Raw genomic sequence first — 14,166 nt, forward strand, 5'->3', positions numbered from 1 at the left:
CGCCCGGCTAAAGCCTGGTGGTTCCTATTTTGTTCTCACTGAAGTCTGAAGGAATTTTTCACGTCTAAAGTTGACTGCATGCAGAGGGTTTCTGTAACCATATTTCCTAAACTCCACGCTACGAGGTCAGCCTTGTTCCCAACATGGAAACGATGAACCCATACTGTTACACTAATATTTACACAAAACAATCTGAAAGGAGACACGGTCTATACCAACGCTTACATTTTCCTCCCACACCCCAGGGGGTAGCCGGCCCCTCCCTGGGTGTGCTCACTCTCCTTTGGAGGCTCCCGGTAGGATGAGGTTCCATGCTGAACGGGATCTTTGTTTTTCTTTCTTTCTTTCTTTCTTTTTAAAATTTATTTATTTGAGAGTGACAGAGGGAGAAAGAGGCAGAGAGCGAATGGGCGCACCAGGGCCTCCAGCCACTGCAAACGAACTCCAGACACGTGCGTCCCCTCGTGCACCTGGGTAAGGTGGGTCCTGGGGAATCAAGCCTCGAACCGGGGTCCTTAGGCTTCACAGGCAAGCGCTTAACCGCTAAGCCATCTGTCCAGCCCCTCTTGGCTTTTCTGTGCAAATAGTATGGGTTGTTTGCTTCCCAGAGAACTGCTAACCACAGGGATGAAAGGGAGGCGAGGAGCCAGGCAGCAAGTTGTAACAGGTCCCTGAAAACGCTGCCACAGGAGTAAGCCCAATTCAAACATCAGCAGTTTTCAGGGCGATTCATTCTGGCCAAATCATTATTCTTATCTTTTGTCCCCCACCCACTGAAATAATCACCTCATCTCCGTAAGCACGAAACCAAGCCGAATCTAAACCGCCACTCAAGTTAACTCTTATCTTCTCAGTCCAGGGCTAACTTCAGCTTTTCTTACCCCTCTCGCGCTGGCAGCTCCCCATATAGCAGTAGTTTCAGTGCCCAGTGCCAAGGGAAAGCGCTGCTTGAGACATCTAAGTAAACTGAGGCCTGGCTGGGACGGAACAGGATGGAGGAGAGACAGAGTAGGTCCTGAGAGTCTAGTTTGAGCAGCTGGGCATCTGTGTGTGTTTGTGCTGGAATGATAGTTTATATATATATATATATATATATATATATATATATATATATATATATATATATATATAATTTATTTATTTGAGAGAGAGGGAGAGAGAAAGAGAATGAGAATGGGCACGCTGGGGCCTCCAGCCACGGCAAACGAACTCCAGATGCGTGAGCCATCTTGTGCATCTGCCTTCCATGGGTCCTGGGGAATCGAATCTATGCCCTTTGGCTTTGCAGGCAAACGCCTTAACCACTAAGCCATCTCTCCAGTCCCCTCTCACTCCATTTCTTTCTGAGACAGAATTTCTCACGTGGCCCAGGCCTGTTATATAGCAGCTACGGGCACATGTAGAGACTCAAGGAGCATGCGTGTGAGAAAAGGTGGCACAGTGGCCCAGGTCCCTCAGTGTTGAAGGGACAGGGAGGTGGATCAAAGCCAATGCTTGCTCAAGTCACTTCTAGAAGATGTCTTTGTATGTGCATAGAACCCTCATATATCCTCCTATATACTCAAAATCGGATGACTTGAAATACTCAACATGATGTATGTATGTTTGTATGTACATATGTATGTACGTATGAATGTATGCATGCATGTATGTATGTATATACGTATGTATGTGGTATGCCCCCCCCCCCCCCCCCCGCCGAGGTAAGGTCTTGCTCTAGCTCAGGCTGACCTGGATTTCACTATGTAGTCTCAGGGTGGTTTTGAATTTCCTACCTCTGCCTCCCCAGTGCTGGGATTAAAGGTGTGTGCCATCACCAGGCTTCAATACGACATTTTGGTAGTTTGAGTCAGGTGTCCCCCATAAACTCCTGTTTGGAATGCTTGGTTCCCAGCTGTCGGCATGGAGGTGGAGCCTTGCTACAGGAGGTGTGTGGCTGAGGGCAAGCTTAGGGGTGTTAGAGCCTGTTCCCCCTTGCCAGAAACTTGGCTCACTCTCTTGCTGCCGTTTCCACCTGTTGTGGTAGAGGGGACGCCCAGCCTCCGCTCACGTCATGCCATCCCCTGCCATCATGAAGCTCACCCCCGCCCCCCGAGATGGTGAGCCAGAATACAAACTTTCCTACTGCAAGCTGCTGTTGGCAGGGGCTTTCTCCCCCCAATGAGAACATTAACCACAACAAATATAAATGCTATGTAAGCATTTGTTATACTGAACCGTTCAGGGAATAATGAAAGAAGAAAAGCCTGTATAATATATTCAGTATAGATGTAATCCCCCTGACCCCCAGTATTTCTGACCCATAGTTGGTTGAATCCATTGACAGAGAGCCCACAGATGCAGAGGGCTAGTGGTATTCTACATCCAGGGATTGGGGTTTTAACATAAGGGCTCCTGAGCTCCACTCCATCATCACACTTAGGGGCTGGAGGGATGGCTTAACGGTTAAGGCATTTGCCTGCGAAGCCAAAGGACCCAGGTTCAATTCCCCAGGACCCACGTAAGCGGGATGCACGAGGAGGTGCATGCATCTGGAGTTCATTTGCAGCAGCTAGAGGCCCTGGTGTGCCCATTCTCTCTGTGTCTCCTCTCTCTCTTTGCTTGCAACTAAATAAGTAAAATAAAACAATTTAAATAATAATAAAAAAAAACACTTAGGTTTGCATTTAAGACATTTAAGACATTGTCACTGAAGACTAGGTGGGCTTGTGAGAAACTAGGGGTAGGGGTCAACTGAGTGGACCGAGACCACAGGTGGAATGCAGGAGGGGCTGGACTCAGAGGCCAACTTCAATCATGAATGAGGTGGTGACACAGGAACGAGGGAGGACGCTGTCCCTAGAGCCACACCACGGGGGGGGGGGGTGGTGGTATTGTACCGCCTTCGCCCAGGCCTCTTCCTACCGCTCTTCTGTGACCTGATTACGCACCACATGGTCACATTCTAAGCCCAGATGGGGCTTTGGCGAAGGCAAATCTCACTGCTGTTTACTGTAGCCAGGGAAACCAAACCACAGGGGTTCTTGTGGCAGATCTCAGTAACCCAAGCTCCCTATGTAGGGATGACCTTGAACTCTTAATTGCTGCATACGCTACCATCCCTGGTTTCTGTGGTTCTAGAAATAAGGCCCAGGGTTTCGTGCATGCTAGGCAAGTAGTCCATCAACTGAGCTCTATTGCCAGCCTGTTTTTCTTCTCTCTCTCTCTCTCTCTCTCTCTCAATCTCTCTCAATTTTGAGGCAAGCCCAACAGACTGGACTTTTTATGGGTAGGGGGAGAGAGGGAGGGAGACAGAGAGAACTGGTACAAGAGGGCCTCAAGTCACTGCAACTGAACTCCAGATCCACGTGCCACCTTGTGTGTGAGCGGCCTTGCATGCTTGCATCACTGTGTGTCTGGCTTATGTGGGACCTGGAGAATAGAACCTGGGTCCTTAGGCTTCGCAGGCAAGTGCCTTAACCATTAAGCCATCTCTCCAGCCCCTGTTTTTTTTTTTTTTTTTTTTTTTTACTATGGAGGAAGGGATTTATTGGAGCTCACAGATCCAGGGGAAGTTCCATAATGGCAGAAGCAGCTGGCCTGCTTTCACAGGACCAAACACACAGAGAGAGTAGCCCAAGCCTGAAAGTCAAAAGCCACACAGCACAGCACACTTCAGGAACTCCAGCCAGGCATGCTTTACATATCTGTAGATTGAAATCTCAAACCCACCACCACATCTTAACATCCAGTGATACCACCTCCAGCCAAGTGGCTGCAGATGCAAACTACAAACTAATAAAACACTGAATATATTGGGGACCATCTATTCAAACTCTCACAGAGACCCTGCCTTGAAAAGACCAAATAATAATAATAACACAAGTGATTACTAAAGTACATAAAACAAATCCTGTGCTTGTACTTACATTTTCCATTTACAAAATGCCCATTTGACAAAAAGGTGATCTCCTTCAGCCCCTGTTTTTAAAAATTTGATATTTTATAACTCAACGCCTGGCTTTTGAGAGCACTCTCCTTTAAGGAAAACACAGCTGGCAATGTTTGACATCAACCCTGAGCCCTCTGAATGAAACCAGGTAAATTATAAAACATCCTCTTTCCCCCTTTACTGGCAAACTGTCCTAGCAATTCGGTTAGAGCAAATCTCTCTACTGCTCATTTCCAAAAAAAAACCTGTTATAATCAGTGCAGGAGAAATGGCTTAGTGGTTAAGGTACTTGCTTGCGAAGCCAAAGGACCCAGTTTTGATTCCCCAGGACCCACATAAGCCAGATGCACAAGGGGGCGCACGTGCCTGGAGTTTGTTTGCAGCGGCTGGAAGCCCAGGTGTGCCCATTCTCTCCCTCTCTCTCTTTCTCTCTCTCAAATAAGTAAACAAAAACAATTTGTTATAATCAATAAAACTGTGTGATGGTTAGGATGTGAATGGTGCTCTTGCTAGAGAGACTTTTAGGCAGTCACAATTTGAAGAGTCCCTAGATCTCCAGGGACCAGGGCAGGTACAGTGAAACCAACAGGGAAAATACTTTTTGCCCCTTACAGCCACACAGCATGATGGGAATAACTATGGCACACAGTTATGACCATCAACACCGCTGAGTTTCCAGGGTTTAACTATGCCACGGGCAGAGCCTATAGGGAGGCGTGACAGGTTCCAAAAGTCAGAGGGTTGATGGGGAATTATAGGAAAAGAGCTTAGAGTAAGAATGAGACATCCAGAAGCTTCTAAGAGCTCAACACTAAAGTAGACTTCAAACACAGCCACCATGGCTCAGGGAATTTTGTGGCAGAAGGGGGCAGAAAGACTGTAGGAGCCCCAGGGTGGGAGGGAAGATCCAGAGGGATTCCACCGCCCCCCAACAATGACTGACTGCTGCTCTCACAACCCATAACCCACAACTCCATGGTGAACACCAGCAATCCCACGGAGGGGGGCCCTCAGTGGCACTGGGGCAGAGAGGAGGGAAATGGTACCAGCACATAATGTGTCCATACAAAGATTCTGCTTACTGAAAAAACAAAATTAGGCTGGAGAGATGGCTTAGCGGTTAAGCGCTTGCCTGTGAAGCCTAAGGACTCGAGGCTCGATTCCCCAGGACCCACGTTAGCCAGATGCACAAAGGGACGCACGCATCTGGAGTTCGTTTGCAGTGGCTGCAAGCCCTGGTGTGCCCATTCTCTCTCTCTCTCTCTCTCTCTCTCTCTGTCTGTTGCTCTCAAATAAAAATAAACAAATTTTTTTTTTAAATTAAATTAAAACAAGAAGAATGACACATCCTTTAGATCTATGATACAAAGAGGAGACCAGGTACCACACTGCCACCTGCTAACTAGGCGCCTCCTATGTCAGCAGACCAGGGCGTATGACCTGGTTTGATTATCATCATCAGGCGTGTTCCACACTCATCTATCAGGGCGTGTGTGTTCATGGTCTACTTTTCACCTGAGATCTGTGAGTCTAAAGCTTAACCCCAACGGCTGCTTTCAAATTCGATCAAAGTTGCAGCAGAATCCCTGTGCACCTGACAAAGCTGTCTAGAAACAGAGGTGGGCAGACAGCTCAATAGTGCTGATTTTCTTACGTGAAATGCATCACTCTTCCAGAGGTTTCTGGAAAATTCTGAGAAAAAGGACTGAAATATTGCCATGCTCCTCTCCCAATATGGTCTCCAGTGTGCTCTCCAGCATCCTCCTCTGATCCGGGTACTCAAGATGCCTTCACCATCAACCAGTGGGTCCCCAGAGACTCACTTACCACTCCCTGGACACATGACGAGCCTGTCCCCTCCTCTTCCCCGTCTTGCTCCTGGTCTTCGTTGTCCGTCCAAGAGGACACGTCCTCTACCGAGCTGTTCAGGTCGGGCAAACTCTTCGACGTTAACCTCAGCAGGTCCTCTGCTGAGGTCTCCTACAGGGACACACAAAAGGCCCAGGAATTATCCCCTAGCATCAGCTGGTGCTGCAAGTTGACCTATAAACTCCAACCCAGAGAGCAGGTGAAATGTAGGTCCACACGTGCAGGGTCACCATCAACAGGGGTGGCAACCCGATCTGAACCCAAACCAGGGCTGGAGAGATGGCTCAGCTGGTAAATTGCTTGCCATGAATGAGTGGGGACCTGGAATCCCAGCACTTCGGAGGTAGAAACAGACCCCTTGGGCAAGCCGTTTAGCTAGACTAGCTATATTGACGATTTCTGGGTTCAAGCCAGAGACACTGTCTCAATAAATACAATGGAGAGTGATTGAGGAAGACACTCATAGCCAATCTCTGGCCTCTACATGCCTGAAAAGGCATTTGTGCCCACATACATGTACATATGAGCTCACACCATATGCAAGTACACTTATCCACTTCTGCACTCAAACCAATTTATTTTAAAAAATATTTTTTTACAGCCAGGCGTTGTGACACACACCTTTAATTCCAGCACTCGGGAGGGAGAGGAAGGAGGATTGCCGAGAGTTTGAGGCCACCCTGAGATTACATAGTGAATTCCAGGTCAGCCTGGGCTAGAGTGAGACCCTACCTTAAAAAACAAACCAACAAACAAATTTATTGGGGCTGAAGAGATGGCTTAGCAGTTAAGGCATCTATCTGCCTCCAAAGCCAAAGGATCCTGCTCAATTCTCCAAGACCTATGTAAGCCAGATGCACAAGGGGGAGCATGCATCTGGAGTTCGTTTACAGAGGCTGAAGGCCCTGGTGAGCCCATTCTCTCCCTCTTTCTCTGTATCAAATAAATAAATAAATATTTAAAAATATTTTTATTGCCAACTTCCATAATTAGAAACAATAAACCATGGTAACCCCCCCCCACTTTCCCCTTTGCAACTCCCCTCTCCATCATCTCTCTTCCCCCTCTCAATCAGCCTCTCTTTTATTTTGAGGTCATCATCTTTTCCTCCCATTATGATGATCTTGTGTAGGTAGCGCCAGAGAGACAGAGAGAGAGAGAGAGAGAGAGAGAGGGAGAGAGAGAGAATAGGAATTGGTGCCTCCAGCCACTGTGATCAAACTCCAGACGCGTGTGCCACTTTGTGCACATGTGCGACCTTGCACATGCATCACCTTGAGTGTCTGGCTTACGTGGGACCTGAAGAGCTGAACATGGGTCCTTAGGCTTCGCAGGCAAGCACCTTAACGGCTATGCCATCTCTCTAACCCCTCCCCCCACCACCACCAATTTTTTTTTTTCCTGGAATACTCTGGGTTGCTTAGGTCAATTTTTCCTGAACTTGGGAACTTTCAGGGCTCCCCTGTCTTACATGCAGGATGCACCATAAACCCTTCCCAGGTTGCTCTGCAATTTAGGGAGCTTGCCTTGGTTTAGCTCCCCAACCCTTTCCTCCGCTCTTCCCTCCAGCCTCACCTTCCACTCAAGCCCTTTCTTTTTCTTTTTCAAGGTAGGGTCTCAATCTAGTCCAGGCTGACCTGGAATTCACTGTGTAGTCTCAGGCTGGCCTCGAACTTGCGGCGATCCTCCTACCTCTGCCTCCCGAGTGCTGGGATTAAAGGCGTGCGCCACCACGCCCGGCTCCCACTCAAGCCATTTCTAGCTCTCCTGGTGCTGCCTGCAGCCGCTCCCGCCCACCCCCACCCCGGCTCCCTCTGCTTGGACCACCCCTGGTCACCACGGTGTGCTCTGTAAATCCTCAGTATTCATGATCGGTGTCTGAACCATCCCAGGAGCAACCCCTCTCCTCGGCTGGGGGTGTAGTTTGGTAACAAAGCACTAGTCAAGCAAGCTTGTGTGAGGACCTGGGTTCAACCCTCAGCATTACTCTGTCCTTTCTTTTCTGATGTCCTTGGAGAAGTCTTTCTTTCCGTTCTCTAAGCCAATTTTCTCCTGTCTTAGTCTCCTGTTTGTTGATGAGTTCCTCCCAGGCAATGCTGTTTCTACCCACTATTGAGTCCCTAGGCCTAACCCAGGATGTTACCATCTACTTCCTCCTCCTCCCCCACTCCACTGGTCGCCTCACTTACACACGCTCATTAGAAAGAGATTAGACTGTTTATCGAATCAAATTGCCAACCTGGAGACACAATAATGTCTTTTCAATGAAAGCAGCCCTTGAACAATTTTTTTTAATTTTGAAAGATTTATTTTATTTTTTATTAACAACTTCCGTGATTGTAAACAATCTCACTCTTGAACAACTTTATAAAAATATATTTTATTAGCCGGGCATGGTGGCACACGCCTTTAATCCCAGCATTTGGGAGGCAGAGGTAGGAGATCACCATGAGTTTGAGGCCACCCTGAGACTATGTAGTGAATTCCAGATCATCCTGGGCTAGAGTGAGACCTGACCTCGAAAAATAAAAAAAAAAAACCCAAAATTATATATATATATTTGAGAGAGAGAATGTCATACTGGGGTCTCCAGCCACTGCAATCCAACTCCAGACACATGCTCCCCCTTGTGCATCTGGCTTACGTGGGCCCTGGGGAATCAAACTGTGGTCCTTCGGCTTTGCAGGTGAGTGCCTAACTGCTAAACCATCTCTCCAGCCCCTGCCCCTTGAACTTTTATTTATTTATTTATTTTTTGGTTTTTCGAGGTAGGTCTCACTCTAGCCCAGGCTGACCTGGAATTCACTATGGAGTCTCAGGGTAGCCTCAAACTCACAGCGATCCTCCTACCTCTGCCTCCCGAGTGCTGGGATTAAAGGCGTGCGCCACCATGCCCAGCTCCTTGAACAATTTTTAAAGGTCAACAACAATACGTGGAAACAGAACCCGTTCTATTCAGAGTCCAAGGGGGGTCATCCATGTGGCCCTTTGCTCTTACGCAGAGAAGTCAAAGCAGGTATGGGATGCAGGCGAGCTGAGATGGCGAAGTGCTCCTGGCAATCACAAGTGCAAGTGAGGACGATCCAGGAGCCCAGCACAGCATTCTCCCTGGAAATGTCATCGACACAAGGCCAGAGGCCAGAGAGGGGAGCAGGATACAGAGGCGGCCAAGGCCAGTGAGAGGGAAGGAGCTTTCCTCTCTCACCCAGACAGAGAAGCAAACATGCCACCAACTTGAACCATCATATTGCCTGAGAGTTTGCAGAATAGAGGATAGAAATAAAAAACAAAACCACATGAGTACACACACACACACACACACACACACGCATGCGCGCACACACACACACACACACGCACATGCACACACACACAACCCTGCAGACTTTACATAAGTATTAGTGAGTTGGCTTCTAATGTCATCAGTGTTTGTTACTAGCATGACATGTGACTCCACCCTCAAGGGAAATGAGGAGCATTCACTTTAGGGCTGGAGGGATGGCCTAGTGGTTAAGGCACATGCCTGCAAAGCCTAAGGACCCAGGTTCAATTCTCCAGGTCCCATGTAAGCCAGATGCACATGGTGGTGCATGTTTCTGGAGTTCGTTTGCAGTGGCTAGAGGCCCTGGCATGCCCATTCTCTCTCTCTGTCTGTCTCTAATAAATAAACAAAAATAAAATCTTTAAGAAAAAGAACATTCATTTTATTTTATTTATTTTATTTTTAAATTTTTATTAACACTTTCCATGATTATAAAAAATATCCCATGAAAATTCCCTCCCTCCCCCAAACACAGTCAGAACATTCATTTTAGGTCAGTACCACCAACTGAGCCACAAGTCCTAGAAGATTTTAGATCAGTCATTGTGAATACAATGCTGTTAAGTCCTCACCTAAGGAAATGAAAGCGTTATTAAGCAGGATCTGTGGGAGATGGCTCAGCAATTAAAGGCATTTGCTTAAGAGTCTGATGGACCCGAGGTTTGATTTTATTTTTATTTATTTATTATTAGAGAGAGAAGGGAGGGGAGGGAAGGACAGGAGGGTGCACCAGGGCCTCTAGCCATTGCAAATGAACAGCAGATGTGTCTGACTTTACATCGGTCCTGAGGAGTTGAACCTGGGTCCTTAGGCTTCACAGGTAAGTGCCTTAACTGCTAAGCCATCTCTCCAGCCCTTGTTCATTTTTTTTGCTTGCAAATAAATAAAAAGTATATATATATATTTATATATTTTATACATATTTTATTTTATTATTATTTTTTTTTTTTTGGTTTTTCGAGGTAGGGTCTCGCTTTGGCTCAGGCTGACCTGGAATTCACTATGGAGTCTGCGGGTGGCCTCGAACTCACTGCGATCCTCCTACCTCTGCCTCCCGAGTGCGCCACCACGCCTACCTCCCTTGTTCATATTTTTTTTAAGGAACCCACGTGAGACAACAGATAAGCACCTGGCACCTGATACCCATGGCACCTTTCTTCACCAAAAGTGGAGGGTAGCAGCAGAAAGCAGACAACACCAGAAATCCTCTTTAAGGTCCTGTGAATGTGCCTCCACTGTCTGCTCTACCCAGAAGAGGCACATCTTTGTCTTCATCTCATGTTTTCTGGTGTGTGCTGGTTAACCTCCACTGTCAACATGGTTGGGTCAGAAATCTTGGGTGGGGGTTATTTCTAAGAAGGATTAACTAGGTGGGAATTCTACTCCTTCCTCCCTGACTTTCCTTCTACCCTACCCTTCTCTGCTTCTCCTTAAATCTATTATTTCTTTTCTATTCTACAACACACACACACACACACACACACACTATTTATCTGAAGGAGAGAGAGAAAACGAATGTCAGGACCTCCAGCCACTGCAAACAAACTCGATACGTGTGCCACCTTGTGCGTGTGGCTTACGTGGGTAAAGGGGAATCAAACCTGGGTCCTTGGGCTTCTCAGACAAACGTCTTAACCGCTAAGCCATCTCTCCAGCCTCTGCAGCATCTATGTTTAACAACTTAAAAGGATCAAAGCAGTTCAGTGTTCTTCTGCTAAGGGCCTCCATGTGCACTTGTCCTGTGGAATCATGTCCATCTAATGACTTAGCATCTGCGTATGCTACAGAGAGGGCTGACAGCCACCTACACACCACCATTAAAAATGCTGAAACAGACAGAAACTACCTACCTTGCTGGCTACCACCAGCTGTACCATTCCAGTGGCTGAGCGGAGAATGGCCACAGCTTCCTCATGGGACAGCCCGATCAGTAAGTGACCATTGATTACCAGCAGCTCGTCTCCTAAGGACAGCCTGCCATCCCTGGGGAAATGGAGATGGGGGGGAAAAAAAATCCCTTGTCAAGACATTCTGGGCCTGCGAAGGGTCAGCTTTGCAGGAGCTAGGGAAGGTCAATGGGGAGGAGCGTTGAAACTGGGCTAAAGAGGAAGCAACATAGCCAGAGACTGAGGGACAGGAGTGAATCACCACCAGGCCCAGACCACTGTTTGAAGAGCGAGAAGCTCCAGGGTTCCAGGGGGTCCTTTACTAATAAGCACATCCTTAAGTCACCCCATAGCCAGCATCAGTGTCAAGCTCCGTCTACGTGAGGCCTGTGAATGAGCCACCAAGACTTTGGGGTTTTGGAAAGTCAAATCATTCTTTCTCTAATCTTCCCTGTCACCCGGCTTTGATTATGATGTCATTAGCACAGGGCTATTGCTGAGCTAGGCCCACAGCCAGCCAAGATATGTGGAGCCCACCTGCAATTCTTCCCTAAGCTACCAGCCCTCAGCAGACAAGGGAAGGGAGCCTCAGGAGATGTCTCTGGGCCTCCTTGTGACTGCAAGTATGTGGTCTATGTCTGTACCTCCTCACTCCACCAACAGAGCTATCAGACCCTGAAGATACAGTGTCTCAGAGCCTATTTCCTCCTTGAGTCCCTATAGCCAACGTTCATAAGCAGAAAGATCAGTCATAATAGTTGATTGCTAACTTTCTATTCTTGTAGGTTTTAGACCTGCTCTATTTCCATGGGTGTACATTTTTTAAAAAATATTTATTTATCAGAGGTAGAGGGGGGAAAGACACACAGAGCATGCCAGGGCCTCCTGGTACTGCCAATGAACCTCAGATACATGGGGCACTTAATGCATCTGGCTTTAGGTGAGTACTGGGAAACTGAGCCCAGGCGGTCAGGCTTTCCAAGTAAGCGCCTTTAACTGCTGAGCCATCTCTCCAGCCCTGTTTGTTTGTTTTTATTTTTTTGGTTTTTCAAGGGAGGGTCTCACTTTAGCTCAGGCTGACCTGGAATTCTCTATGTCGTCTCAGAGTGGCCTCGAACTCAGTGATCCTCCTACCTCTGCCTCCGGAGTGCTGGGATTAAAGGTGTGCGACACCATACCCGGCTTTGTTTGTTTATTTTTAGCTGGAATGATGATCTGAGCTTCTTTCTCCCTGGCTGGTGGGAGACTCTGCTTTCCTGGGGAGCTGGCTCCCCAGGGGAGGTCACGGCCCTCAGCGCACAGTAGCCCAGAGCACCTCCAGGGCTGGGTTTTGGGAATGGGTTATGCTGGGTTGTGGATAGTGTATTGTACTGGGACCAAAAAGGAGCCCGGCACTGCAGAGTCGGGGGGGGGGGGCGGCCAGAGAAAGCCTAGGCCTAAAATGCTCAGCACTCCCCTTGAAGGCTGCCATGAACTTTCCCTCCCACCTTCCCAGATCCACCCGCTCTATTTCTGTCCAATCTGTAATTCTCTTGCCTGGCTCTTTCAATGAATCAACCTTCTTCCTCCAAGTTTACTCTTACCTCCCTCTTTCCACTTCCAACAGCCCCCCCCACCTCTCTCTCTGTCTGTCTTTTTCTTCTAGGGCACACATGATAATCTTTTACTTTTTTTGTTGTTGATTTTTTTTTTTTTTTTTAGATTTTTCCAAGGCAGGGTTTTGCTCTAGCCCAGGCTGACCAGCAGTTCACTGTGGAGTCTCAGGATGGCCTCGAGTTCACAGTGATCCTCCTACTTCTGCCTCCCCAGTGTTGGGATTAAAGTCATGCACCACCACGCATGGCTTTTTTACTTAAAAAAAAAAATCTTTTATTTATTTGAGAGAGAAGGGGAGGGGTGCAGATAGAATGAACATGCCAGGGTCTCTTGCCACTGCAAACAAGCTCCAGATGCATGCACCATGTTGTGCGTCTGGCTCTACATGGGTACTGGGAAATCAAACCTGAGTCTTTAGGCTTTGCAGGCAAGCACGCTGACCACTGGGCAATCTCTCCAGCCCCTCTTTTACTTTTCTTTTAAAAAGAAATATTTTATTTATTTACTTGAAAGAAAGAGGAATGGAGAGGCAGACAGAGAAAGAGAATGGGCACACCAGGGCCTCTAGACACTGCAAACAAACTCCAGACACATGTACCACCTTGTACATCTGGCTTATGTGGGTACTGGGGAATCAAACCTAGGTCCTTGGGCTTTGTAGGCAAGTGTCTTAACCTCCAAGCCATACCTTTGGCCTTGCTTTACTTTTTAAAATAAATGTAATCTTTATCAGAAAAAAAAAAAGAGGCATGAAAGACTCTGCCTTTGCTTCTTGTCAATCAAAAAATTTCTGGAGCAGAGAAAGGCTATGGGACCCTTTAGTCTCTGAGAATGGCGAGAGAAGGGGACAGAAAAAAAATCACAGGGGAGAAATAAATTGGAGTCTCATGATGTGTGGGTGGAACACTCTGGAAACGATCCTAGGAGAGGAAAGGGTTCCTGGAATAAATAATTTGGTGGTCTTGGCCACTGTCCCTGGGCTTCCTTCCTTATTCATAAGACCACCAAGAGCATCCAGCCCATCCAGAGATGCCTTCTTTTAATCTACTTTTTAATCCCATTTCTCTTGTCTCGTCTCCTGCTATGAATGAGAATGCCCCATTTGTGAGGCACACATCACAGAGAAGAGAGAAACACACACACACACACACACACACACACACACACACACACACACACACACACACGACCCCAGGCTAAGAAGGAAAACAAACTGATGAGCAGGCCATTTAGAACTGGCTCTGAAGGGAAAGGGCAGGGCAGGGCCTGCAGAGTTTATCTGTGAGCCCAGAAGTTCTCAACTGCTAAGGACTAGAATTAAGAGCTAGGATCCAAGGGGAAAACAGCTACCTGATGGGAGTTCCTTAAGATATTCTTGGAATGTCCTTCAGGAAGTTTAACGATGCTCATCTGGGTTAAAATCATCCTAGGTTCTGGTCTCCTAATAATGACTGTCATTTGGAAAATTGACGGTTGCGGTTGATCCTAACTTTGCTTTAGTTATGAGCCTCCTCCTCTATGAGGACTGAAGTCTAGGGGAAACACTTGGATAGTTTGTGCCC

General features: G+C 47.4%; 1 protein-coding gene across 7 annotated transcripts in view; it reads right to left on the reverse strand.

The window, feature by feature from the left end:
- The window catches only part of Pdzd2 (PDZ domain containing 2), a 459,739-nt gene that overhangs the window by 84,421 nt on the left and 361,152 nt on the right, over positions 1-14,166 (reverse strand). For 6 of the 7 annotated variants that reach the window (XM_045132784.1, XM_045132782.1, XM_045132783.1 and 3 more), the window contains 2 exons: positions 10,973-11,105; positions 5,759-5,911 (listed from right to left, as the gene is read on the reverse strand). In XM_045132784.1, the coding sequence (XP_044988719.1) occupies positions 5,759-5,911; positions 10,973-11,105 (286 nt within the window). The remainder of the gene's footprint in view (positions 1-5,758; positions 5,912-10,972; positions 11,106-14,166) is intronic. The other variant, XM_045132785.1, reaches the window with a different exon arrangement.

Source organism: Jaculus jaculus, chromosome 13 (genome assembly GCF_020740685.1).
Source record: "Jaculus jaculus isolate mJacJac1 chromosome 13, mJacJac1.mat.Y.cur, whole genome shotgun sequence".
In the NCBI taxonomy this organism is placed as follows: Eukaryota; Metazoa; Chordata; class Mammalia; order Rodentia; family Dipodidae; genus Jaculus; species Jaculus jaculus.